At 36.5% G+C, this 24,554-nt stretch overlaps 1 protein-coding gene across 4 annotated transcripts in view; it reads left to right on the forward strand.

Annotated features, from left to right (window-relative positions):
* The window catches only part of Agl (amylo-alpha-1,6-glucosidase and 4-alpha-glucanotransferase), a 101,805-nt gene extending 81,729 nt beyond the window's left edge, over positions 1 to 20,076 (forward strand). For all 4 annotated transcript variants that reach the window (XM_004869110.4, XM_004869113.4, XM_004869111.4 and 1 more), the window contains exons 32-34: positions 744 to 831; positions 940 to 1,073; positions 17,192 to 20,076. In XM_004869110.4, the coding sequence (XP_004869167.1) occupies positions 744 to 831; positions 940 to 1,073; positions 17,192 to 17,309 (340 nt within the window). In that variant the 3' untranslated portion in view covers positions 17,310 to 20,076. The remainder of the gene's footprint in view (positions 1 to 743; positions 832 to 939; positions 1,074 to 17,191) is intronic.
* The last annotated feature ends 4,478 nt before the right edge of the window (positions 20,077 to 24,554 follow it).

The raw sequence follows: 24,554 nt of genomic DNA on the forward strand, positions 1-24,554 counted from the left end.
TTATATTTAATCCAAGTCCATTGACATCAGCCATTAATTTTTGTTTACAAATAATATCTCTTGTTGCATTTAAACATCTTTATCTTCATTAAGTATCAGTGTTCCAAATGCCTCTGGTTTGCCTATATTTAGTAATCGATTAAAGTTTTTAACTTTATGAAACTAGTATGTCCTGAATATTTTCTAGTGCCTTATCTGATTATAAAAGTAATACATGATTAGGCTGAGGCAGAAGGACCACTGCAAGTTCAAAGCTAGCCTGAACTACATAGCAAAACCCTGTCTCAAAAAACCAAAAAAGGGCCAAGGATTTAGCTCAGTGGTTCCGCTTCCTGCCTCACAAGCGCAAGGTCTGGAGTTCAATCCCCGGTACCAAAAATAAAAAATTGTATGAATATTTTAATTATTATACATATATTAGAGACTTAGTGAAATAGTTGACTTTAAACCAACCAATATTTAGTGTCACACTAACTCCTCAAAGCCAAGATACCAGAATATTTTATACTTTTTTATAATAACCAGTAAGCATTTGTTAATCATTCCTAAACACAATATTAAAATCCTATAAACTCACTGTGTACTAATTTAAAGTTAAACAATGTACTAATGCTGAATTTATTTTATAGGTTGGAGGACAAAATGATTTGATTATTTCTCTTACTTTTGCTACTGAAATTTTTTGAATGCTTCCTATATGGAATCTGATCTTTTACTTAACTTAAATTCCAATCATTTTGCAGTGATATGGTTTACTGTGGAATTTATGACAATGCCTTAGACAATGACAACTACAATCTTGCTAGAGGTTTCAATTATCATCAAGGACCCGTAAGAATTTTCTTCTCTGATTTTTCAGTTTAAATTTTTTTAAGTACTGTAATTTTAGATATTCACAGCTTTTTTTTTTTTTTTTTAATTTTAAATGATCTTTTTTAGGAATGGCTATGGCCTGTTGGATATTTTCTTCGTGCAAAATTACATTTTTCCAAATTGATGGGTCCAGAGACTACTACAAAGACTGTATTTTTGGTTAAAAATGTTCTTTCCCGACATTATGTTCATCTTGAGAGGTAAGTTGTTAAGGACATGTAATTTTTAGAACTAGTGTTTAGTCAGTTTATTAATATTAGGTAAATAAAGTTTCCTTGAATTCATTTTTGAAATCTCTAGGATCCTTTAAAATGTGAAGCGTTTACTTTTTTTTTTTTTCCATTAAGTTTATTGGTACATTTTCAGTATAAAATACTGTTACATTCATCATTGGGATCTTGTACCATTACATGAGTCTCTTTTGGTTCTTATTTTTTTCCCCTTCCCTTGCCCTCCCTTCACCCCCTCCACCCTTCCCTATTTGCAAAGACCTTGTTTCCATATTTTTTCCTCTTCTCATATTTTTTCCTTTTTCTTTTTTCCCTTCCCCTACCCCTCACAATTCCCCTGCTCTTTTAGACCTTTTCTTCCTGTTACACAATATCAATTATACATTTTTTAAAATACAATATTAAGATCTAGGAGACATTACCATAGATTTTACAAAATTTAAAAGGATATAGAAAGCATATTACAAAAATCTTTTTTGAAATAAATTTGACAACTTCTAAGAAGTAACTTAGAAGACAAATTAATGAAACTAACTCTGGAGGAAATATAAAATTTGAATAGCACCTATTAAAGAAAGTATATTCCTAGCTTGAAAACCTACCTGTATGACAACAGCAGGCTCATAAACATTTTAACTGATAAATTATATCAAACATTTAAAGCAGAAAAAAGAAGGAACACTTCTCCCCTCATTTTAGGAACTCAACATTGTGCTAATCCTAAAACTGGATAAAGATAATAGAAGAAAAATGTATGAACATAGATAGAAATTTGTTAAACAAAACAAACTCTTAGAAGTCAGATCTGGCAGTATGTGGAAAGTGGTTTTATTATAGGGATGGCAGTGTTGGTTCAGCATTGGAAGATCCACCCCCAAAAGTCATCATTTTAACAGAGGAAGGGAGAAAGCCATATGATCCTGTCACTAGTTGGAGGAAGAGTATTGGACTAAATTCTACAGCTGTTCATGGTAAAAACTATCAGGAGACTAGAAGTAGAACAGAACCTTCTCCACAGATCAAAGACATGTACTCCATACTTCCAACAAAAACTCCTTCTGTGAATGGAGATGATACAATGCTTTCTCCCTAAAGTGGGGAACAAGGGCATATATGCCTACTCTTCATCTGTCCATTAGACTTTGAAACATAGGTCTAAACCAAAATAGTCTGGCAATAAAATGACACAATTAGGATAGGATTGGCACGGCAGAAGCAAAGTCTTTATATGTAGATGAAATGATCATCTACAGAGAAAATACTCAGAAATCTCTAGGAGCCCCTAGAACTTGTACTTGAATTTATCAGGATTAGAAAACACAAGGTATATATAAAAATTCAGGTCTGTGTATACTTGCTATAAATGAAGAACTGGATATTGAAATTTAAAAGTTATGTAGGAGTACAAAGGACTCAGAAAAGCCAAAAACAAAAACAGTGATGGAAGATGTTTAGCACCGAATTTTAAGACTTCTTCTAAAGCTACAGTAATCAAGGCAGTGTTGGTGTAAGGAAAGACATATACATCATTGGAATAAAACAGAGAATCTAGAAATAGAACCACACATATATGGTCCACTGAGTTTTGAAAGATTATTTAACAGTAGAATTTTATAGACTATAAACTTGATTCAAGAGCCGAGGAAGAGATAGTGTCTTCAGCAAATGGCACTAGAACACCTGGTATCTGTATATAAAAAATTAATCTCAACCCTTTTTTTCCATACATGAAAATAACTTGAAAGGATCTATGAACCTAAATAAGAAAGCCTAAAAGTATAAAACTTTAAGAAGAAATTATAAGGGAAAATATTTATGAATTCAGGGTAGGCAAGAACTACCTAGGATACAAAAAACATGATGTATAAAAGAAAAAAAATTGATAAAGAGATTCCATCAAAATTTAGAACTTTAAATGACATCGTTGAAATGAAAAGTAGTCCTTAAACAGACTATATTTACAATGGATATAAACTATGAGCAGGATATACAAAGAATTCTTAGAGCTCATTAATAGACAACCCAATTAAAATGTAGACATAAGATGATAAATAGCCAGTATAGCACAAGGAATGGTGTGCAACTCTAGAATCAGAAAAATACTAATCAGTACAATAATAAGATTGAATTATACACTATTAGGGAGATGAACTCAAAAGTTTTAAAAGCCTTGTCATGACTTTTTCTTTTTGTTGGATTCTGCCCCTTTGTTTTTAGTTTGTCACACCCAATGGATTCATTCCACTGGGTTTCCTGGGGTTGTGATCCTCATTGTCTTTTCCTAGGATATTGTCTAAAATTTTTTGGAGTGCTGGTTTGGTATTCATGAAGTTCCTGAGGTGCTCTTTGTCATGAAAGTATCTTATTTCTCCATCAATTTTGAAAGATAGTTTTGCAGGGTACGTCAATCTGGGTTGGAGGCTGTTTTCCTTTAGAGCTTGAAATACATCGCTCCAAGCTCTTCTTGCCTTAAGGGTTTGCATAGAGAGGTCTGCTTTGATTCTGATGGGCTTTCTTTTGTATGTGATTTGTTTCTTTTCTCTCACTGCTTATAGAATTTTGTTCTTCTGTTGGATTTCTGGAATCCTAACTATTACATGCCTTTGTGTAGATTTTTTTTGATTAAGGTTAGCTGGAGTCCTATGTGCCTCACTTATCTGTATGTCAAGTTCTTTTCCCCTGCTTGGGAAGTTTTCTGCCATTACTTCTGTGAACAGTTTTTTTATGTCATCTGCACTCTCCTCTTTCTTCATTGACTCCAATCAGCCTTATGTTATTCTTCTTTGCATCGACTAGCAGCTGCTGGATTGATTTTTCATGTTCCCTTACAATTTTAAAGCAATTTTTCTTTTCCTGGTCACTAATTGCAATCTTATATTCTATATGTGAAATTCTATCTTCACATTGGTTCATTCTACTTTGCAGACTTTCGATGGAGTTTTTAATCTCTTGGAAATCTGTTTGTATCTGTTTTATGGATTCCATTTGTTTCCTATGTTGGGATTCCATCATGTTCCTCAGATCCTCTATTTTTTCATCTGTGTCCTCTCTAGATTTATTAATCATGTCTTGCACCATGAGCAAAATCTTTGCTGTTATCTGAGAAATTATTTCTGATTTCATTTTTCCCAGATCCTCTTTTGTTGCCAGTTCAGAGAGTCCAGGTGGTTGAGTATCAGAGTGTTCCATCTCATTTCACTTTGGGGTTGCTGTAGGTGATCTGGAAGTCTGTTTTTGGGACTTGTTTTCATGTCTTCTTATTTCCACGGGAGCAGGTGCTTCTGGCACCCACACAGCTCACCTTCTCTGCCCTAGGAGCTTGGGATGGCGGCAGGGGAGCTTCCTTCCAGGTGCTGGGACCGGCTCAGCTTCTCTGCCCTAGGAGCCTGGGATGGAGACCAGGAGCTTCCTTCTGGGTGCTGGGACTGGCTGAGCTTCTCTGCCCTAGGAGCCTGGATGGAGGTGGGGAGCTTCCTTCTGGGTGCTGTGATCGGCTGAGCTTCTCTTCCCTAGGAGCCTGGGATGGAGGCGGGGAGCTTCCCTCCAGGTGCTGGGACTGGCTGAGCTTCTCTGCCCTAGGAGCCTGGGATGGAGGCGGGGAGCTTCCTTCTGGGTGCTGGGACTGGCTCACCTTCTCTGCCCTAGGAGCCTGGGTTACAGGAGGGGAGCTTCCTTCCGGGTTCTGGGACCGGCTGAGCTTCTCTGGAAACATTTACTCTTTCACATAAGTTCTATCATGTAATTTTCACCTTCCCTTCATTATTTTTTTTTCTTTTTTTTTTTTGGTACCAGAGATCGAACTCAGGACCTTTCACTCATGAGGCAGGTGCTGGAACCACTGAGCTAAATCCCCGGCCCTCCCTTCATTATTTTAAATTATATTTTATTTCAACTTGAGGATTTAATATTATAAAAGTCCATGTAGTCTTAGATTTTCAGAATTTAGGTGATATTTTTAGATATGATTAGCACAAAATAAATACAAAATCTAAAACTATTCAGTCTGGTCCTCTTGAATTAATTGATTTAAAGATATATCAAAGAGGGCCAGGGGTCCCGGGATTTAGCTCAGTGGTTCTTCCACCTGCCTTGAAAGCACAAGGATCTGATTTCAATCCCCGGTACCAAAAAAAAAAAAAAAAAAAGAGGGCCAGGGATTTTGCTCAATGTACCGCACCTGCCTCACAAGCACAAGGTCCTGAGTTCAATCCCCAGTACCAAAAAAAAAATTTAAAAAAAAAGAAAAAAAAAATATATATATATCTCAAAGAAATAACTTTCAAACTAAGCTCACAGCTTTAATCTGAGCACTCAGAAGGCTGAGGCAAGAAGATCACAAGTTCAGGCCTAATTTGGGCAACTTAGACTTTTTTGTCTCAAGAAAGAAGGAAGAAAGAAGGAAGGCAGGCTGGCTGGCTGGTTGGCTGGCTGGCTGGAAATATAGCTCAGTGTGAAAACCCTTAGCTACACCCTTTTTTTCTTTCTTTTTCTTTTTTGAGACAGGGTCTCACTATGTAGTCCAGGCTGGCCTCGAACTCAAGGCAATCTTCCTACCTAAGCCTCTTAAGTGCTGGGACTACAGGCGTGTGCCACCACACCTAATCCCTAGCTTTACTCTTGAGTGCTGCAATAATAATAATTTTCAAAAATGCTTTCATTATAGTTCAAAATTAGTCTTGATTATTACTTCAAAAACCACTTCTCACTTCACCTGTCCTAGTTATTAGCAGCTAAACAGCATCAGAGTTACTTGTTTTCCTAAGATGATACAAATTTAGCCAAATCTATCTTCATTTCTCAAATTCTAAATTATTTGAAAGTATATCTACATCTTATTATTCGGAATATTTATGTATAATCAGCATAAATTATATATCCTTTTTTTTATAAGTACATAGGGGATTTCTGTCTCCATGAATGTTGCATCAGAATTTCTTTTCATTAGCTTAAATGTCGGCACAGAAAGCCCAAACCTGCCATGCTTCTGCCTCCTCTGTAGGTTGAGTATGAGGCTATGTGATGTGAACATTCTTGCGTTCAGTTCATCATATTGTAGTACTTCTCATTATTTCCATTCATTTCTCCTGTTCCTTTTTGTTTGTGAAAAGTAAGACTATTTGGCACTTCAGCAGTCATACTGCTTTTACCTGTGATCAGACCACTTCTGACCTGTTCTGTGACCTTGCTCCAGTAATTATCCTCTCTTAGTATTCCACTTGATCTTTCTTATTGCAGCTACAAAGATATTTTTTGGCCCATTCTAAAATAAAATCTCTCCTCCAGTAACTCAGACCTCATCTTGTCTCTTTTCAGAACACAAGTTCTTTGAGAATCACCTTGTCATTCCTTTTACATTTTCACGACTCCCCTTGGTCTGGTTTACCACCTGCTATCTGGTTTTGCCCTCACCACTCTGGAAAAGCTACTCAACAAGATTTCTTCTTGTTCCGTATCCCCTGACTTCCCTTTGGTTCTCTTCTTTGACCTGGCCATAGTTTTTGACATTGTTGCTATTGCGGTTCATATCTAGATGTGCCCTCAAAGCCTCATGCGCTCTGAGGCAGGGCTTGTAGAAGGTGGAATATGGGGCGCTGCATCTGACCTGCTGTTAGGAGGCTGGGTCTGGTCAGAGGAGACGGACACTGGGGGCGTGACCTACAAGGGTGTGCCACACTCCCCTTCCTTCCTTCAGTCTCTGGTTCCCCACTGCCCGCATGAGGTGAGCCCCTTTCCTCTTTGGGCCCTCCCCCTTGCTCCTTCGGGATGGAATCAATCACTGAACGTCTTTACAAACTGAGCAAATAAACCCCAGCTTTGAGTTGCAGGGGCTGGATATTGTGTCTTAGCAGCAAGAAAGTGACTTAAGACAGTTGCTTTTCTGTTTTGAAAAAACCATATGCTATCCATAGCATTAGGTTTCACTTGTTTACCCAGTATTAGTAACCTTAATAATAACAAATAATATTTATTAAGCAGTAGTTACTGTGTTCTAGGTATTGTTCTAAATGTATATAAGTAAAATGACCCATTTAACCCAAACAGCTATATAAAATTGCTACTATTATTATCTTATATCATCATCATCACATTATTATTACTATACACTTCACCACTTAGTAGTGATGTGACCGTGAGGAAGTTACTTCACTTCTATAAGCTGCAATTTTCTCATCTGTATAATGGATGAGATGTGGTTGTTTTGAGGACTAATATATATAACATAGACAAGATAACTCAGATATGAGCTGTCATTAATTACTCCATTTTATAAATGAATCTGAGAAGGTTAGGCAATTTGTATAAAATCAGGTGGCAGGTAAGCTCGTTAGCTCTTAATAAGATCTAAGAAGTCAGAAACCCAAGCTGTGCTCTTAACCATCACAGTTCTTTTTACTGTTTCACTGGCTTTTCTTCCTAGCATCTAAATACATTCATTCCCTAAAAATCTTATTGCTCTTTATTTTCTGTATCTCTCTTATCCTGTATATTTCCACTAACTTCATGTCTTTACTTACTCAGATAATTTTGAACCCTTTCATGGCTTCAGTCTGCCTGATAACCTCACCTGAGATACACTTTTACCATCACTCAGATCCCCACACGTTCTTTCCTGTATTTTCCCTTTCTGTTACAGTATCACCATTGTCCTTGTTCTCCAAGCTTGAATCCTGGGTACTTTTAATTTTTCTTCATTCCTTCTTAGAACATCCAGATGAGTTGCTGAGACTTGATCTATCTCTATCCTGCCCTCTAAAGGCGCATCTTCTTTCTTCTGTTGCCACTTCCTAATTTGTATCTTATAATCTTCTCTCTGAAATAGGAAATAGCTTCCAAGCCAGATTAATTTTATTGAAATATAGTTCACAATTTTAGTCTTATGCTTAAAAATTCTCCATCCCCTTCAGAATGAAACCCAAGTTCCTTAGTTTTCACAATGATTTTTAAACACCATTCTATTTATTTCTTACAGTATCATATAGTAGCTACTTTTAATACCATAGTATAGTAACTTCAAGTGTGAGCTTTAGGTACAGATGGGGCTTCATATTCCATTCATGCCACCTACTTTGCATATGGTTTTAAGCAAGTTACTTGACCTTTCCAAAATAAATTTCTTTGTCTGGAAAGTGAGAATAAATTTGTCTCATTAGATGCTGACAAGATTAAATGAGAGGATAGGTCAAACATGCTTATTGTGGGGCCTAGGATTTAGCTCAGTGGTGCCACTGCCTGCCCCGCAAGCTCAAGGTCCTGAGTTTGATCTCCAATACCAAAAAAAAAAATGCTTGTCACAATTCAAGAAATGGTTTCATCTAAAGTAAATTATTACTTTTTAAATTATCTGTAGATTCTCATTCAATATTACATTTTTTTCATTTTTCTGATTTGTGTGGTTAGTTTTATCAATTTTATTAATCTAAAGGACCCAAATTTTTGCTTCATTAATTCTTCTTTATTACTTTTCTTGTTTTATTTCTACTGTACTCTTTATTATCCCCTTTCTTGTACTTACTTTAGATATAATTTGTTCTTTGTTCCCTCATTCTTAAAAAATTGAGGTCACTGATTGCAGACCTTTCTTCTTTTATAATACAGGTACTTAAGTGCTGTAAATGTCCTACCAAGTACTAAAGTACCAGTGTTCCAAAAGCTCTGATGTATTGTGTTTATATTTTCATTCATTTGAAGTTCTTTCTGTTTTCTCTTTTAATTTCTCCTTTGACCCATAGGTTACATAGAAAGACGTTATTTACTTTTCAGATATTTAGGAATTTTCCTTTTGGTTTTCAGACTTAATTCCATTGTGCTCAAGGAATGTATTTTGAGTGACTCTAATTCTTCTAAATTTATTGGTAGTTCTACAGCTCAGAGTATGTTCTGTGTAGGTACCTTATCTGTTTTCAATTGGAAAGAACGTGTATTTGGTTATCCTTAGGTTGAATGTTCTAGAAAAGTCAATTAAGTCAAGTGGTTGATTGTGATATTCAAATTCCTTATAGATTTTCTGTCTTCTTGTTGTATATACTGACTGAGAGTATTGAACTCTCCTACTATGATTATCTATTTCGTTCTGCCGCCTGCCTCGCAAGCGCAAGGAGCCGAGTTCAATCCCTGGTACCAAAAAAAAAAAAAAAGATTATCTATTTCTTCCTGCAGTTGTGTGAGTTTTGGCTTCATGTATTTTGAAAAAACACTGTTACTAGGTACATAAGCATTTAGGTGAGGTTTTTTTGTTTTGTTTTGTTTTTTCCTGAGACAAGGTCTCAGCTATGTAGTTTAGGCTGGCCTTGAACTCACAGCAATCCTCCTTTCTCACCCTCCCGAGTGCTAAGATGACAAGCATGTGCCACTATACGCAAGAAGATGCATAAACATTTGGGATCATTATATTCTCTTGATAAATTAACCCCTTTATCATTATGAAATCACGTTCCTTATCACCAATATTTCTGTGCTTCTTGACATACTTTGTATGATATTAATTTGGCTGTTCTGTTCTAAATTCTTTTTTTTTCATTACTTTTTACCACAGCATATATTTTTCTTTGCCTATACTTTCATCATCTTTGTGTCTGTTCTGGCTCTGACATCCCTTGAGGCAGTGCCCTAAGATCTCAATACCCTTCCCACTGTGGGCCTAAACACCCCACACTTTACCACCTCTATGTGTGGATTCCCATTGTGGACCCACTCACCCTTGGTGTGAACTCCTGTAACAAAGGACTTACCTGTTTAACTTAACCACTTACCTGTTTTTTTTGTTTTCTTTTGTTTCTAAATTCTTTTATTGGTACGTTTTAGGTATACAGCACAATTAACATTTCTCATTGGGACCTTGTACCTTGACATGATTCATCTCGGTTCTTATTTTTTCCCCATTCCTACCCCTCCCTTCACCCCCTCCACCCTTCCCTATTTACAAAGACTTTATTTCCATTTCTTCCATTTCTCAGCATTTTTCCTTTGCCTTCTTTCTTTTCCCTGCCCCTTCCACTACCCCTACCCCTTTGGACATTTTCTTCCTATTTTGCATTATCGATTATTCATTCTAATGATTGATACATTTTAGGTATACAGTATAATGACATTCATCATTGGAAATTTGTACCTTTACATAGTCTCTCTTGGTTCTTTTTTTTTTTTGTATTAAATTCTTTTATTGGCACATTGTAGGTATACAGCACAATTACATTTCTCATTGGGAATTGTACCTTTATATAATGCATCTTGGTTCTTATTTTTTCCCCATTCCTAGCCCTCCCTTCATGCCCTCCACCCTTCCCTATATACAAAGACTTTATTTCCATTTTTTCCATTTCTCATCATTTTTTCCTTTCCCTTCTTTCCTTTCCCCTGCCCCTCCCACTACCCCTACCCCTTTGGACCTTTTCTTCCTATTTTACATTATCGATTATTCATTCTAATAATTGGTACATTTTAGGTATACAATATAATGAGATTCATCATTGGAAATTTGCACCTTTACATAGTCTCTCTTGGTTCTTATTTTTCACCCTTGCCCAGCCCTCCCTTCAACCCCTCCAGTCCTCCCTATTTACAAAGATTTTGTTCCTATTTTTCCATATTCTCATATTAATCCCATTCCCTTCTTTCCTTTCCCCTAGCCCACCCACTTCCTTCCCCTTTGCCCCTTTTCTTCCTATTTCACATTACCTATTATACATTTAGTCCTTCTTTACACTTTCAGTTTCTCACACCAGAGAAACTATTCAGTATTTACACATGTGTGTCCTATTTATTTCACTTAAGAGTATTGCCTCAATGTGCATCCACTTAGCTATAAATGTCTCTAATTTCTCATTTTTTATGGCTGAGTAGTACTCCATTTTATAAAAAAAACCCAACATTTTCTTTATCCAGTCTCCAGTTGATGGGCATTTGGGCTGTTTCCAAGTTTTAGCTATTACAAACTGCGCTGCTATGAACATGGGTGCACATATATCACTGGGGTATGATTCTTTTAATTCTTTGGGGAAGATCCCCAGCAGTGGAATAGCGGGGTCAAATGGGACTTCCAGTCCTCGTTCTTTGAGGTATCTCCATACTGATTTCCACAGTGCTTGCACCAGTCTGCACTCCCACCAGCAGTGGAGCAGGGTTCCTCTTTCCCCACAGCCCCACCAGCATTTGTTATTGGTTGATTTCATGATAGCAGCCATTCTTTCTGGAGTGAAGTGGGATCTCAGCATTGTTTTCATTTGCATCTCTTGAATGACCAGTGATGCTGAACATTTTTTCATGTATTTATTTGCTATTTCTACTTCTTTGTGTGAGAAATGTCTGTTCATTTCAGATGCCCATTTTTGGATTGGGTCTTTAAATTTGGGAGGTCTGATCTTTTTAAGTTCTTTATAGATTCGAGATAGTAGACCTTTGTCTGAGGAAGAGCAGGTGAAGAATTTTTCCCACATTGTGAGTTGTCTCTTCACACTGCTGGTGGTTTCTCTTGCTGTGCAGAAGCTTTTTAATAAGAAGAGATCCCATTTGTTGATTGTTTGTGCTAGTTCATGGACAACTGAGGTTTTGTTCATAAAATCTTTTCCTACACCGATGTCTTCAAGGGTTCTACCTAACCTCTGTCCCAACTGGTTCAGAGTTTCTATTTTAATATTTAGATCTTTAATCCATTTTGATTTTAGTTTAGTGCATGGTGAGAGATACAGGTCTAGTTTTAATCTTTGGCAAGTTGAAACCCAATTTTTGCAGCACCATTTATTAAAGAGGTTATCTTTGCTCCAGTGAGGGTGTTTGGCTCCTTTGTCAAAGATGAGATGGCTGAGTGTGTCTGGCATTGTTTCTGCATCTTCTAATCTGTTCCACTGGTCCTCAAGTCTGTTTCTTTGACAGTCCTATGCTGTTTTTCTCACAGTAGCTTTGTAGTATAGTTGCAGGTTGGAGATTGTGATACCCCCTGCCTTGTCTCTGTTACTAGAATTGCTTTTGCTATTCTGGGTCTCTTCTTGTTCCAAATGAATTTTTGGATTGTTTTCTCGAGGTCTATGAAGTATGCTGCTGGGATCTCAATTGGAATTGCATTAAATCTATATAGCAGTTTTGGAAGTATGGCCATTTTCACTATATTAATCCTTCCTACCCAGTAGCAGGGGATGTCTGTCCATTTTCTGATATCAGCTTCAATCTCTCTTTTCAGAGTGCCATAGTTTTCAGAGAAGAGGTCTTGGATTTCTTTCATTAGGATGATTCCTAGGTATTTCAGTTTTTTGGATGCTATTGTGAAAGGAATTATTTGCCCTATTTCTCTCTCAGTGAGTCTGTCATTCGTGTAGAGGAAAGCTATTGCTTTTTGTGTGTTGACTTTGTAACCAGCTACTTGACTGAATTTGGTTATTAAGTCTAGAAGACTTTTGGTGGAGTTCTTGGGGTCTTCTATATAGAGTATCATGTCATCTGCAAATAATGACAGTTTGACTTCTTCATTTCCTATCTTTATTCCTTTTATTTCTTTCTCTTGTCTAATTGCCATGGCTAATGTTTCCAGAACTATATTGAACAAGAGTGGTGATAGTGGTCATCCTTGTCTTGTTTCTGATTTTAGTGTGAAGGATTTCAGTTTGTGACCATTTAGTATGATATTGGCTGTTGGTTTTTCATAGATGGCTTCTATCAGTTTGAGGCAGAGACCATCTATTCCAATTTTTTGTAAGGTTTTTATCATAAATGCATGTTGGATTTTGTCAAATGCTTTTTCTGTGTCTATGGAGATAATCATATGGTTTTTGTCCTTGGCTCTATTGATATAGTGTATTACATTAATTGATTTTCATATATTGAACCATCCCTGCATCCCTGGGATGAATCCCACTTGATCAGGGTGTATGATCTTCTTCATGATCTTCTGCATTCTGTTTGCCAGTATCTTATTAAGGATTTTTGCATCTATGTTCATTAGTGAGATTGGCCTATAGTTCTCTTTTTCAGTTGCGTCTTCCTCTGCTTTGGGGATCAAGGTGATGCTTGCTTCCAGGAATGAATTTGGGAGTATTGCTTCCCTTTCAGTTTCATTGAAGAGTTTAAACAGTAGTGGCAGCAGTTCGTCTCTAAATGTCTTGTACAATTCAGCAGTGAAGCCATCAGGGCCCGGGCTTTTCTTAGTTGATAAGTTTTTAATTACATTTTCAATTTCATTGGTTGATATTGGGTTGTTCAGAATTTTTAGGTCTTCTTCATTCAACTTTGGTAATTCATATGTATCTAGGAATCTGTCCATTTCTTCTGTGTTGTCCATCTTATTGGTGTATAGGTTCTGGAAGTAGGTATTGATGATCCTCTGGATTTCTGCTGGGTCTGTTGTAATTTAACCCTTTTCATTCCTAATTGCATGGATTTGGGCCTTTTCTTTCCTTTTTCTGACAAAGTTGGCTAAAGGTTTGTCAATTTTGTTGATTCTTTTGAAGAACCAACTCTTGGCTTCATTGCTTTTTTGTATAGTTCTCTTAGTCTCCATTGCATTGATTTCTCCTGTGATCTTTATAATTTCCTCCCTTGTGTGAGCTTTGGGGTTGTCCTGCTCTTCTTTTTCTAGAAGCTTGAGGTTCAGCATCAGGTTGTTTAATTGGGCTTGTTCTGTTTTCCTAATATGCATATTCACTGCTATGAATTTCCCTCATAAGACTGCTTTCATTGTGTCCCATGGATTCCAATATGTTGTATTATCATTGTCATTTAATTGAAGGAACTGTCTGATTTCTTCTTTAATTTCCTCTGTGATCCATTGGTTATTCAGAAGTGTGTTGTTCAATTTCCACGTGTTTATGAAATTTTTTGAGTTTCTTTTGCTATGGATCTCCAATTTCATCACACTATGGTCTGATAATATACAGGGGATAACTTCAATTCCTTTGCACTTACTTAAACATGTTCTGTGTGTGAGTATGTGGTCTGTTTTTGAGAATGACCCATGTGCAGCTGAGAAGAATGTGTATTCTGATTTTGTGGGGTGGAAGACTCTGTAAACATCTGTTAAGTTCATTTGTTCAAGAGTTCGATTGAGTTCTAGTATTTCATTACTTATTTTTAGTCTAGTTGATCTATCTATTTGTGACAGTGGGGTGTTGAGGTCCCCCACTACAGTTGTATTAGTGCATATACGACTTTTCATGTCCATTAGTATTTGTTTTATATAGTTGGGTGCACTAGTGTTTGGTGCATAGATATTTATGATTGTCATCTCTTCCTCTCGGATTGTTCCCTTTACAAGGATGTAGTGTCCTTCTTCATCTCTCTTAATCAGTATTGGTTTGAAATCTAATTGATCTGCAAAGAGGATAGCTCCTCCTGCTTTTTCTCGGGTTCCTGTCACATGGAGTATTGTTTTCCACCCTTTAACTTTCAGTCTATGAGTTTCCTTTTGAATTAAGTGTGTTTCTTGTATGCAGCATATTGTTGGATTTTGCTTCTTGACCCATTGTGCCAGTCTATTTCTTTTGATTGGTGAATTGAGACCATTAACGTTGATGGTTGTAACTGAAACGTATTGACTTGTCATTGCCATGACTTTTTCTTTTTGTTGGGTTCTCCCCCTTTACATTTAATTTCTTGTCATGCCAGATGGGTTCATTCTGCCTTTCTTCCTGGGGTTGTGATCCTCAATGTCTGTTCCTAGGCTATTGTGTAAAATTCTTTGGAGTGCTGGTTTGGTATTCACGAAGTTCCTAAGGTGCTGTTTGTCATGAAAGTATCTTATTTCTCCATCCATTTTGAAAGATAGTTTTGCAGGGTACATCAATCTGGGTTGGAGGCTGTTTTCTTTTAGGGCTTGGAATATGTCACTCCAAGCTCTTCTTGCCTTGATGGTTTGTGTTGAGAAGTCTGCTGTGATTGTGATGGGCTTTGCTTTGTATGTGATTTGTTTCTTTTCTCTGACTGCTTGTAGAACTTTGTTCTTCTGTTGTGTTTCTGGAATCTTAACAATTATATGCCTATGTGTAGATTTTTTTTGATCAAGTCTGTTTGGAGTCCTATATGCCTCACTTATCTATATGTCAAGCTCTTTTCCCCTGCTTGGGAAGTTTTCTGCCATTACTTCTGTGAAGAGTTTTTTTTATGTCATCTGCACTCTCTCCTGTTTCTTCATTGAGCCCACCCAGTTAGTCTTATGTTATTCTTCTTTGCATCATCTAGCAGCTGCTGGATTGATATCTTATGTTCCCTTATAATTTTGAGGCAATTTTTCTTTTCCTGGTCACTAATTGCAATCTTCTCTTCTATATCTGAAATTCTGTCCTCACATTGGCTCATTCTGCTGTGTAGACTTTCAATGGAGTTTTTCATGTCCTGGAAGTCTATTTGCATCTGTTTTATGGATTCCATTTGTTTCCTATGTTGGGATTCCATCATGTTCCTCAGCTCCTCTCTGGATTTATTAATCATGTCTTGCACTAGGAGCACAATTTCTCCTGTTATCTGAGAAATTATTTCTGATTTCATTTTTTCCAGATCCCCTTTTGTTGCCAGTTCAGTGGGTCCAGGTGGTTGAGTATCAGATTGTTCCATCTCATTTCCCTTTGGGGTTGCTGTAGGTGATCTGGAAGTCTGGTTTTGAGACTTATTTACGTGTTTTCTCATTTTGACTGGGGGGCAGAGTGGGTGCTGTTGGCTTCCGTGGGGCTCACCTCCTCTGAGCTGGGAGAGGTGGGCCAGGGGCCGGGAGTGGTGGTAGGGATGGTGGCTGGAAAGCCCCTTCCTCTGGGCGGGGAGCGGCGGGAGGTTTGGCGGCCCAGAAGCCCCTTCCTCTGGACCAGGAGCAGTGGGACAGTGGCTCAGAAGCCCGTACCTCTGGGCAGGAATTGTTTAAATGTTGAGAACTTGATTAGCTCCAGTACAGTGGCCTGGTGGTCTGGTGTCCTCTGCCTCTTTGTAGTGTGGAACCAGGTGGCTGTCTGCAGTGGGCTGATTCGGTGTTTTCAGCATGACTCCGACTTACCTGCTTAACAGCTGTTTGGACTTACCAAGCAAAGCACACTGTTGAGATTTATGACCTGTCTTTTTTTGTACAATTCTGTACATCTTGTTTATGGAGCTTCAATGTCTTTTTTTTTTTGTATAGTATACTTTGTTTATATAGTACTGTAATTTTTGCTGATTGCATTGTATAGTATAGTACTGTAGTTTTATGTTCTGTTATACAGCACAGCACTACATGTAAGAGTGATAAAAACAAAAGCAAAGTCGGGCCAGGGATTTAGCTCAGTGGTTTCCCCGCCTGCTGTGCAAGCAGAAGGACCTGGTACCAAAAAAATCCCCGGTACCAAAAAAAAAAAAAAAAAAAAAAAAAAAAGCAAAGTCATCAAGTTGAAGTTTCCTTTGACCATTTCTTTCTTCTGAATATTGTACATAGTATATACAATTTCTCAGCGACCAATTCATTCAGCAACCTAGTCCCAAGAACATATCTGGTCATTAAACGAAGAGCGTCTGTATAAAGTACTAAGTAGTAGAGCATAAGTACATGATAAATAAGTTTATTATTCAATAGAATGAGAAATAAATTGGTACTTTTCCTAGTTATAATTCTTAGTGTTTATTCATTTAGTTTTATATTTGTATGGAGATCACACACATAATTACAATTTGAGTTTTATAAACTTAATTTGAAAGAATAAATTATGTCTGAGGATATTTTTATGTGTATATATATATGTGTGTATATATATATATGTGAATATATATATAGTTGGCATTTTTTTCTGTATGTTTAATACATAAAGGGATTTCTTTGTATTTTAAGATTTTAAATCCCAGATATGAAATATCAAAGAATAACTTCCCACCTAAATTCTTTGTACATATGTGCATCTTTTTTTTTTTTTTTTTTTTTTTGGCACTGGTGATTGAACTCTGGACCTTTTGCTTACAAAGCAGGCGGCAGCACCACTGAGCTAAATCCCTGGCCCCATATGTGCATCTTGAATATTTGTTTTATTTTATAACAAATAGCTATAATTGCTTTCTTTACTACAAGGCAAAAATCACCAGGTTGTGCCTATTTTATTAGCATGTGTTGAACTATGTCTTATAAAACGTCCTTCCTCTCTTTTTTTTCTCAGATCCCATTGGAAAGGTCTTCCAGAACTGACCAATGAAAATGGCCAATGCTGTCCTTTCAGCTGTGAGACACAAGCCTGGTCAATTGCTACTGTTCTTGAAACACTTTATGATTTGTAGTTGATTCATAACTATTAATTTAATAAGTATGCAACCATTTATATTATGGAATACAAGGTGATAGTATAATGTAAATGCCTTATATGCACAGGCTGAAGTCATTTCAGAAATTGTGTTTATATAATACTGATGCCCAATTAAGTAATACTGTTAAAAGCATTGATTTTTTTTCCTTTCTGTTTTTTGTTTGTGTTTGTTGCAGTGCTGGGATTCAAACCCAGGACTGTGCATGCTAGGCGAGTGCTATATCACTGAACTATATCCCTAGCCCTCTCTTTCTTTTTTAATGTACAAAGATAGCTTATAATTTGAATCAGAAAGAAAAATTATCATTACCAATGGAATTTTTTCTTTTTAGTAAGTGTTCTTCAAATGTGTGAAAATCTCAGAGTTACAAAAAGAAAAACTATGTAGCCTTCAACTTGCACATGAGTGAAAGTAAAATAGGAAAATGGAAAAATGGAAAAGGAACTTTAAATTGTGGTATGTATTATCTTCAGGATCGATACATATTGAATGCATTGTGGTTCTCATCATTCATTATAGCATTCTTAATACCTTGCACAATATAGTCAATACATATTTTATAAATATTTCTTAAATATAGAATGAAAGAAGTTTCCACCTAGAATATATGCTCATGCTCACAAATGGAATACAGACATTTGGAATGTGTTTTTATTTTGTTCTCTGATATATTAATATGTTTTTAAGAGACTGAATGCAAACAGTATATTTAACATAATTTATTTGTGCTAATGATTTTATAAAATATATGGAGGGAATATAGCATTATGAAATTTATTTCTTAAAAACAATTTTGTAAAATCAATGTTGAGTTACAATTTCCTATTGTGAGATTGTTTGCATTTTCAAAATGGAAATTGTTGGTTACTTTGAGAACTTTAAAGAAAAAATATGTTTTATTAATTTTCTAAAACTTGATAACTAACTTTATTTGGTATGCAAGAATCTACTCATGTAGATACTGATTTTCTGTTAACAAAAACCTACATTGACAAGTTCAGTGTTGAGAACAATCTTAATGTAATAATGTTACAGATATGAATTCTGTAGTTATTTTTAATTCAACAAAATAATTTGCAAAGTATGTTAGGATACCTTAAATCTGAAAAATGATAAAAGGAAAAAGATTATTAACATTTCTGAGTTGACTTTTTTTTAATAGTACTTTTTTCTTGGAATTGTTTTTACTCTTTTTCTCAAGAAAGCAAATAAGATCATTATAACTTCTTTTGGAAGGTAGTTGTAAAATGGAAAGTAGTTGTAAAAATTCTTTCATTACACCAGCATGGGGCACATTCCTTTAATCCCACGTACTTCTAAGGCTGAGGCAGGAGGATCACAGGTTTGATTAGTGAGACCCTGTCTCAGAAATAACATTAAAAGGGTCGGGTAAGTAGTTCAGTGGTAGAGTGCTTATCTAGCATGCATAAGGCCCTGGATTCATTCCTCAGTATCATAAAATAAGTAAAATACATACATACTATTTAATTATTCAGGGGGAGATTACATATATAATATATATTAATATATATAATTAATGAGGTAATGATATAGTACCACTTTTCTCAGAGATCACATACCTCCATTGTGACTGAGAAATAAAGAAAAATATGCAAACTAAAACTCCTGTGTGCCAAAAATTTATAAATACATCTAATTTCAAATATTCATGCTTCAGAGTTCCTGCAATTTACTTTAAAATTAGCTGCCTGCCCTTATTCAAAGCAGACCCTGCTTTATAAGTAGTTTTATCTTAGTTTCATGGATTCCCAACCTAGGGCAGATTAAGTCTTGCAGATTCAAGGACAGTTGTGGTAGTAATCTGACAGACATCTGGAAACAGATTTCCAGATTGCTCTTCCTTCTTCAGATCCTTCCTTTATCAATATATAACCTCTCCTAACCTTTGCCAGTAAAAGGAATGACCTTTCTTGAAGGAACTGTTATTTCATCAAAGGTTTATGTAGTTATATTGCTCTCCCCTAACTTTTATATTACAGGGGTAAGAAAAATAACAGAGAGCCAGGGATGTAGCTCAGCGGCACGAGGTAAGCACGAGGTCCTGAGTTCAATTCCCAGTACAAAACAAGAAATAAATAAATAACAGAAAACATATTTAACCAAATCAAGAAATAATAGCTGACAGTTAAATGTGACAAAATAAATGAGTTGATAATTTTAAAAATAATAGCCATATTAGGTTATTTACAATAGGTCAAATACCCACCCACCTTGGTAAATCTTTAGGATATTGTGCTCCTAACAAAGAATATTGATGAAAGAACATTATTATAATCTGCATGGTCTATTTTAAAGTTTAAGAAGGCATGTTATACATTATTCTATCACCAGTAGTTAAAGTAACAGTTTAGACTTTAGAAAGGTAAATGCCATTTGACTAAAGAATGTTGAGGTAGAATGCTTCACTCCCGAGTGCTGATGACAAGGTGTTTTTTTATTATATTACATTTCAACAATGGTCTGTGCCTTGGTTTATTACTAATCTAAATCAATTCTGCTTTTCAAAATGAGCGGTAAACTTGCTAGTTTAACCAGTAGGCTGTGATATTTTAGTAAGTGTTCGCAAAGATAACTGAGGAACATGAGACCTGTATGTTTATAAATATTGTAACATGTGAATTATAATGCATTTCTGATGTGTCTTAAATTGTTTTATCTAGTGAGCAGATGTCGTTTATATGTCTGTGTCAAAAAAAAATAAAAATCTTCTCTAAAGGACCATGTTATGCCCTCATCTCATCATTTACCAGTTAATTTGCCATGTATTCAGTGCTTGCTTATTTCAGATGCTGACCTTTTCCATGATGAGTAGAGGTAGAAAGAGGAGGAAGAATTTCAGGCTATGTGGTAATATACTTAATTAGTCAAAATTAGGAGCAAAATAAACTGTTGTATAAATAGATCTGTTAGCAACTGTACACTCCCTTCTGTTGCTTGCTTACCTTTCTTTCATCAGTTTACTTAAGGCAAAAACTACTGGTTAGAATGGACACAATGTTTATTTGTGCCTCCTAAAGTAGCCAAAAATATGTTTTCATTTTTTTTGTTTTTATTTGTTTGTTTATTTGCTTGTTTCTCTGTTTGTTTGTTTGTTGAGACAGGGTCTTACTTTGTAGTTCAGTCTGCCTTAAACTCACTATGTGGCCAAGACTGGCCTTGAACTTGTGATCCTCCTGCCTCAGCCTCCCGAGTGCCGAGTTTTTAGGCATGCACCACCACATGCAGCTATTTTTTCACTTTTAACTGTATTACTGAATAATATATATGTATGTAGGATAACATCTAATGACCAAGGTTGATCCAGTTAGTTTTTGCCTTAGTGTTGCTTTATTTTTAACTGCAGATATATATCTTTATCTTCAGATAAAAGCTATTAACCTAAAAACTGAAATCTGTACCTAACAGTTTTAAATTAAGAACATAGCCAGGTGTGATGGTACATGAATATAATCCTAGCATTCAGGAGGCTAAGGAAGGAGGATAGCCAGGCCAAGGCCAGCCTGGATATACATATAGCGAGACCATCTCGACAAAAGAAGAAACAAAGACATTTGCTTAGGTGTTTTTTGTTTTGTCTTGTTTCTGTTTATGTGACCCTTAAATTATAAAAATAGTACTGATACTTTGTCATTTGGGTTACAATTTTTTTCCTAAAATTTTATCTGTGATCAAGGTATAAAGCTATATGCTGCATCAAACTTTTTTTTTTTGGTACTGGGGATCGAACTTGGGACCTTGCGCTTGTGAGGCAGGTGGCAGCACCACTGAGCTAAATCCCCAATGCTGCATCAAACTTTAAGCTTCCCATTATTCTTTTTTTGTTTGTTTGTTTTAATCTTGACAGATTTGGCATCCCTTTACCTGGCTGTGAGTAGAAAGGCCTTGATTTCCTCAACTTGTCAAGATATGGCAACAAGGTGTACAGAGAGAGAACATGAAGCAGCACAGGAGGCAGCGAGGAACGAGGACAAAAAAGCCAAAAATGAGTCATGGCATTAATCTGTTTTTAATTACTGTGATGAAATAACTATAAAGAAAAGAAGTTTCTCTTAGCTTATGCTTTTGGAGGTACAGGGGCTCCCATCAGATGCTGGCTTTCTTGCTGGCAGAGCCCTAAGGCATCACATGGCATCATATGGCAAGAGGCAGGAGGTGCATGTGTAGTTGTGTCTGTCTTGTCTCCTCCTTACAAAACCTCTAGGCTTTAATAATGGGAGCTCCATCCTACTCACCTCCCAAAACCCTACCTCTAAACACTAGTGGGATTAATTTTCTATCCTCTTAATACCTCACAGTGGGTATTAAAATCCCCCCATCCCTCACAAAACTTTTGTAGACAAAAAAAAGCCTTTGGGGTCCAGGGACAGAATGAGTTCAGGTATGATAGGAGCCAAGCAGGGCTCTTTTGTTGGAGGCTGGACCCCCAATGCAGCAATACGACAAGTGAGGGCCCTTAGCTGAATAGGCTGTTAGAAAGTGGGCCCTAGCTGGAGGAAGTAGATCACTGGTATGTCTTGTCACCAGCTCTTTCCCTTTGTGCTTCCTGGCTGCCGTGGGGTGAGCAGCTTTCCTCGGCTATGTCCTTTTGCCACGATGTTTCTACCTCTTCACAGGCCTAAAAGCAGTGGAGCCAGGCCACCCATGGACTGAATCCTCTGAAACTTTGAGCCTAAATAAATCCTACTCTAAACTGTTTATGTCAGGCATTTTGTCACAGCAACAAAAAGCTGACTGACACATTAAATGTGTATCATACCCAGAATCTTGAGATACGGGAATAAATATTATATCTCAGGAAATATTCACAAGGATCCTGTGAAGATAAAATAAAATATACTCCCTAAAAATGCCAAATTGAAGCCAGGTATGGTAGTATATGCCTGTAATCCCAGGACTTTTGGAGACTGAGGCAGGAGGATCATGAAATCAAGCCCAGCCTGGACAATTGAGTGAGACTCTGTCTCAAAAAAAAAATTTTTTTTTACAGGACTGGGGATATAGCTTAGGGCAGAAGCCCTGTGTTCAATCCCCAATACCAGGAGGGGAAAACAGTTTAAAAATAGCAGTTATGCCAGGCATTGTGGTACACACCTATAATCCCAACATTCAGAAGCCTGAGCCAGGAGGATCACTGAGATTTTGAGGCCAGCCTGAACTACATAGCAAGCTCAAGGCCATCCTGAACTACAAAGCAAGACCTTGTCTCAAGAAAAACACTTATAAAAGATAGGATTATTGTACAAGAACGATATTTCTCAACCACTGGAGTCTTGTACCTCTGGAGATATTTATCAATAACTGGAAATAATTTTAGTTGATACTTTGAGTATAATGGGACATAGAAAGGTTCTCTTTTATCATAAATGTTTGGGGTTCTATTTGCCTCAATTATCTTTCCCTGTATGTGGGGAATTTTCTGCTATTATTCTATGAATAGGTTTCTTTTTTAATGCCATTTGTGTCCTTTTTTTGGTACTGGGGATTGAACTCAGGTCCTTGCGCTTTCGAGGCAGCACCACTGAGCTGAATCCCCGGCCCTTTAATGCCATTTGTGTTGTCTTCTGATTTTCCAGTTAGTCTTCTTTGCATCATCTAGAATCTGTTGGATCCATTTTTCATACTCTCTTGTTTTTAAGGTGTCTCTGTGTACTTGGTCTCTGAAGGTATCATTACCTTCTAGTTCTGAAATTCTGTTCTCACGTTGATCAATTCTGCTGCCCATACTTTCAGTATACTTTTTAATCTCGGATTTCCAATTAAAATTTCTAGTTCTTTGGTAAACTGCTCGTTCATGTTTTGTATCACTTTGTTTAGCTCATTTAGCTTTTTATTAGTGTTTTCTGAAAGGGGCATCTTTTTGATGTGCTTTCAAACCTCCTCTGTTATCCTTTGGACTTACTCAGATGATGCACTGCCCCTTGGTCTCCCCTGGATTGGCTTCAGGAAAGTTAAGAGTTTTGGGAGGCATTTTGTTTCTTCTTATGCTTCTATTGTTTTGTTTGTTTGTCTTGTTTTGTCCTGAGGTTTGTAGATACAGTGGATCCTCAAGTTACAATCAGCCTGACATTCGAACAATGTGGGTTATGACTGGAATTTTAGTTTTTAACTTATGACCAAAGTCTTGAGTTACAACCAAGATAACCAGTCATTTGGGCTTCCAGAAGGTCTTAGATACAGATTTAACCCTTAAAGAGTTCTGGAAGGAACATTACATCTTTTTCTGTGTGGGGTTAATTGAGAAATCCTGGGCTAATGTCTCTAAGGACACTGAGATATTCCTGTATACAGGAGAGAGACTTTGAAGGCTAGTGGTTTGTGAAATGTAGAGGAGCCTGAGTCTTCAGTTGACCAACTTGAGTTATAACCAGCCCTTGTGAACAATTTGAGTTCATAAGTCAAGGGTCCATTGTACTTACAGTCTAAAGACTTTGTTGCTAGTACAGAGACCCCTTTAGTTCCTTTTCAGTGATGTATTTTGGGCATGGCTAACTATAATCCTTTGCCACAGCCCCAAGATCTGACCACCTTGGTTAATTTGTGAGGGTAGGATCCAGTGTAGTTAGCCCAACAACCAAATTCTCTGGGAATGTACTCTAGTATTGTTAATGTCACAAAGGTAATTTGAGTGTTGGCTTGCAGAGAAATAGCAACAATTATGTGACCCTTTTGATATCAAGCTACAGTATTACCATCCAAGACACATTGAATGCTATCATACCATAAGAACCAGTTATATACCATCCTTAATCCTAGAGAATAAATCTTCAATTATGGTGTAAACATTAAGAAAACCTAGGTATTGACTTACAGCTAGTATGTACAAAATGCAACAGCTGTATCTCTGCTAATAGTAGAAAAGAATTCAACAGTAATTTTACAGAGTTAATTATCAAGATATTAACAAAATTTTATGGTCATATTATTAAAGATAAAGAATTTAGGATGGGGAAATGTAAGGAACACTCTGAAACTTTAAACTCTATGATATTAAAAAAGGAGGAGAGAGAAATGGTACAAAGGATCTTATTGGGGCATAGAAGAATTTTTATACAATTAGATAAAGGTAAGAAAAAAACTGATGAAAAATAAAAGAAAAAAGAACAAAATTATAAAGAGAGTAAAAATAGAAAAAATTAAAGGAAGAAGAGAAAAATTAAAGAAAAAGAATGAAAAGTGATAAGCAGCAAGGCAGGACAA

Source organism: Heterocephalus glaber, unplaced genomic scaffold (genome assembly GCF_053883595.1).
Source record: "Heterocephalus glaber isolate CG9 unplaced genomic scaffold, H.glaber_assembly_v1.0 deba00001442, whole genome shotgun sequence".
Lineage (NCBI taxonomy): Eukaryota > Metazoa > Chordata > Mammalia > Rodentia > Bathyergidae > Heterocephalus > Heterocephalus glaber.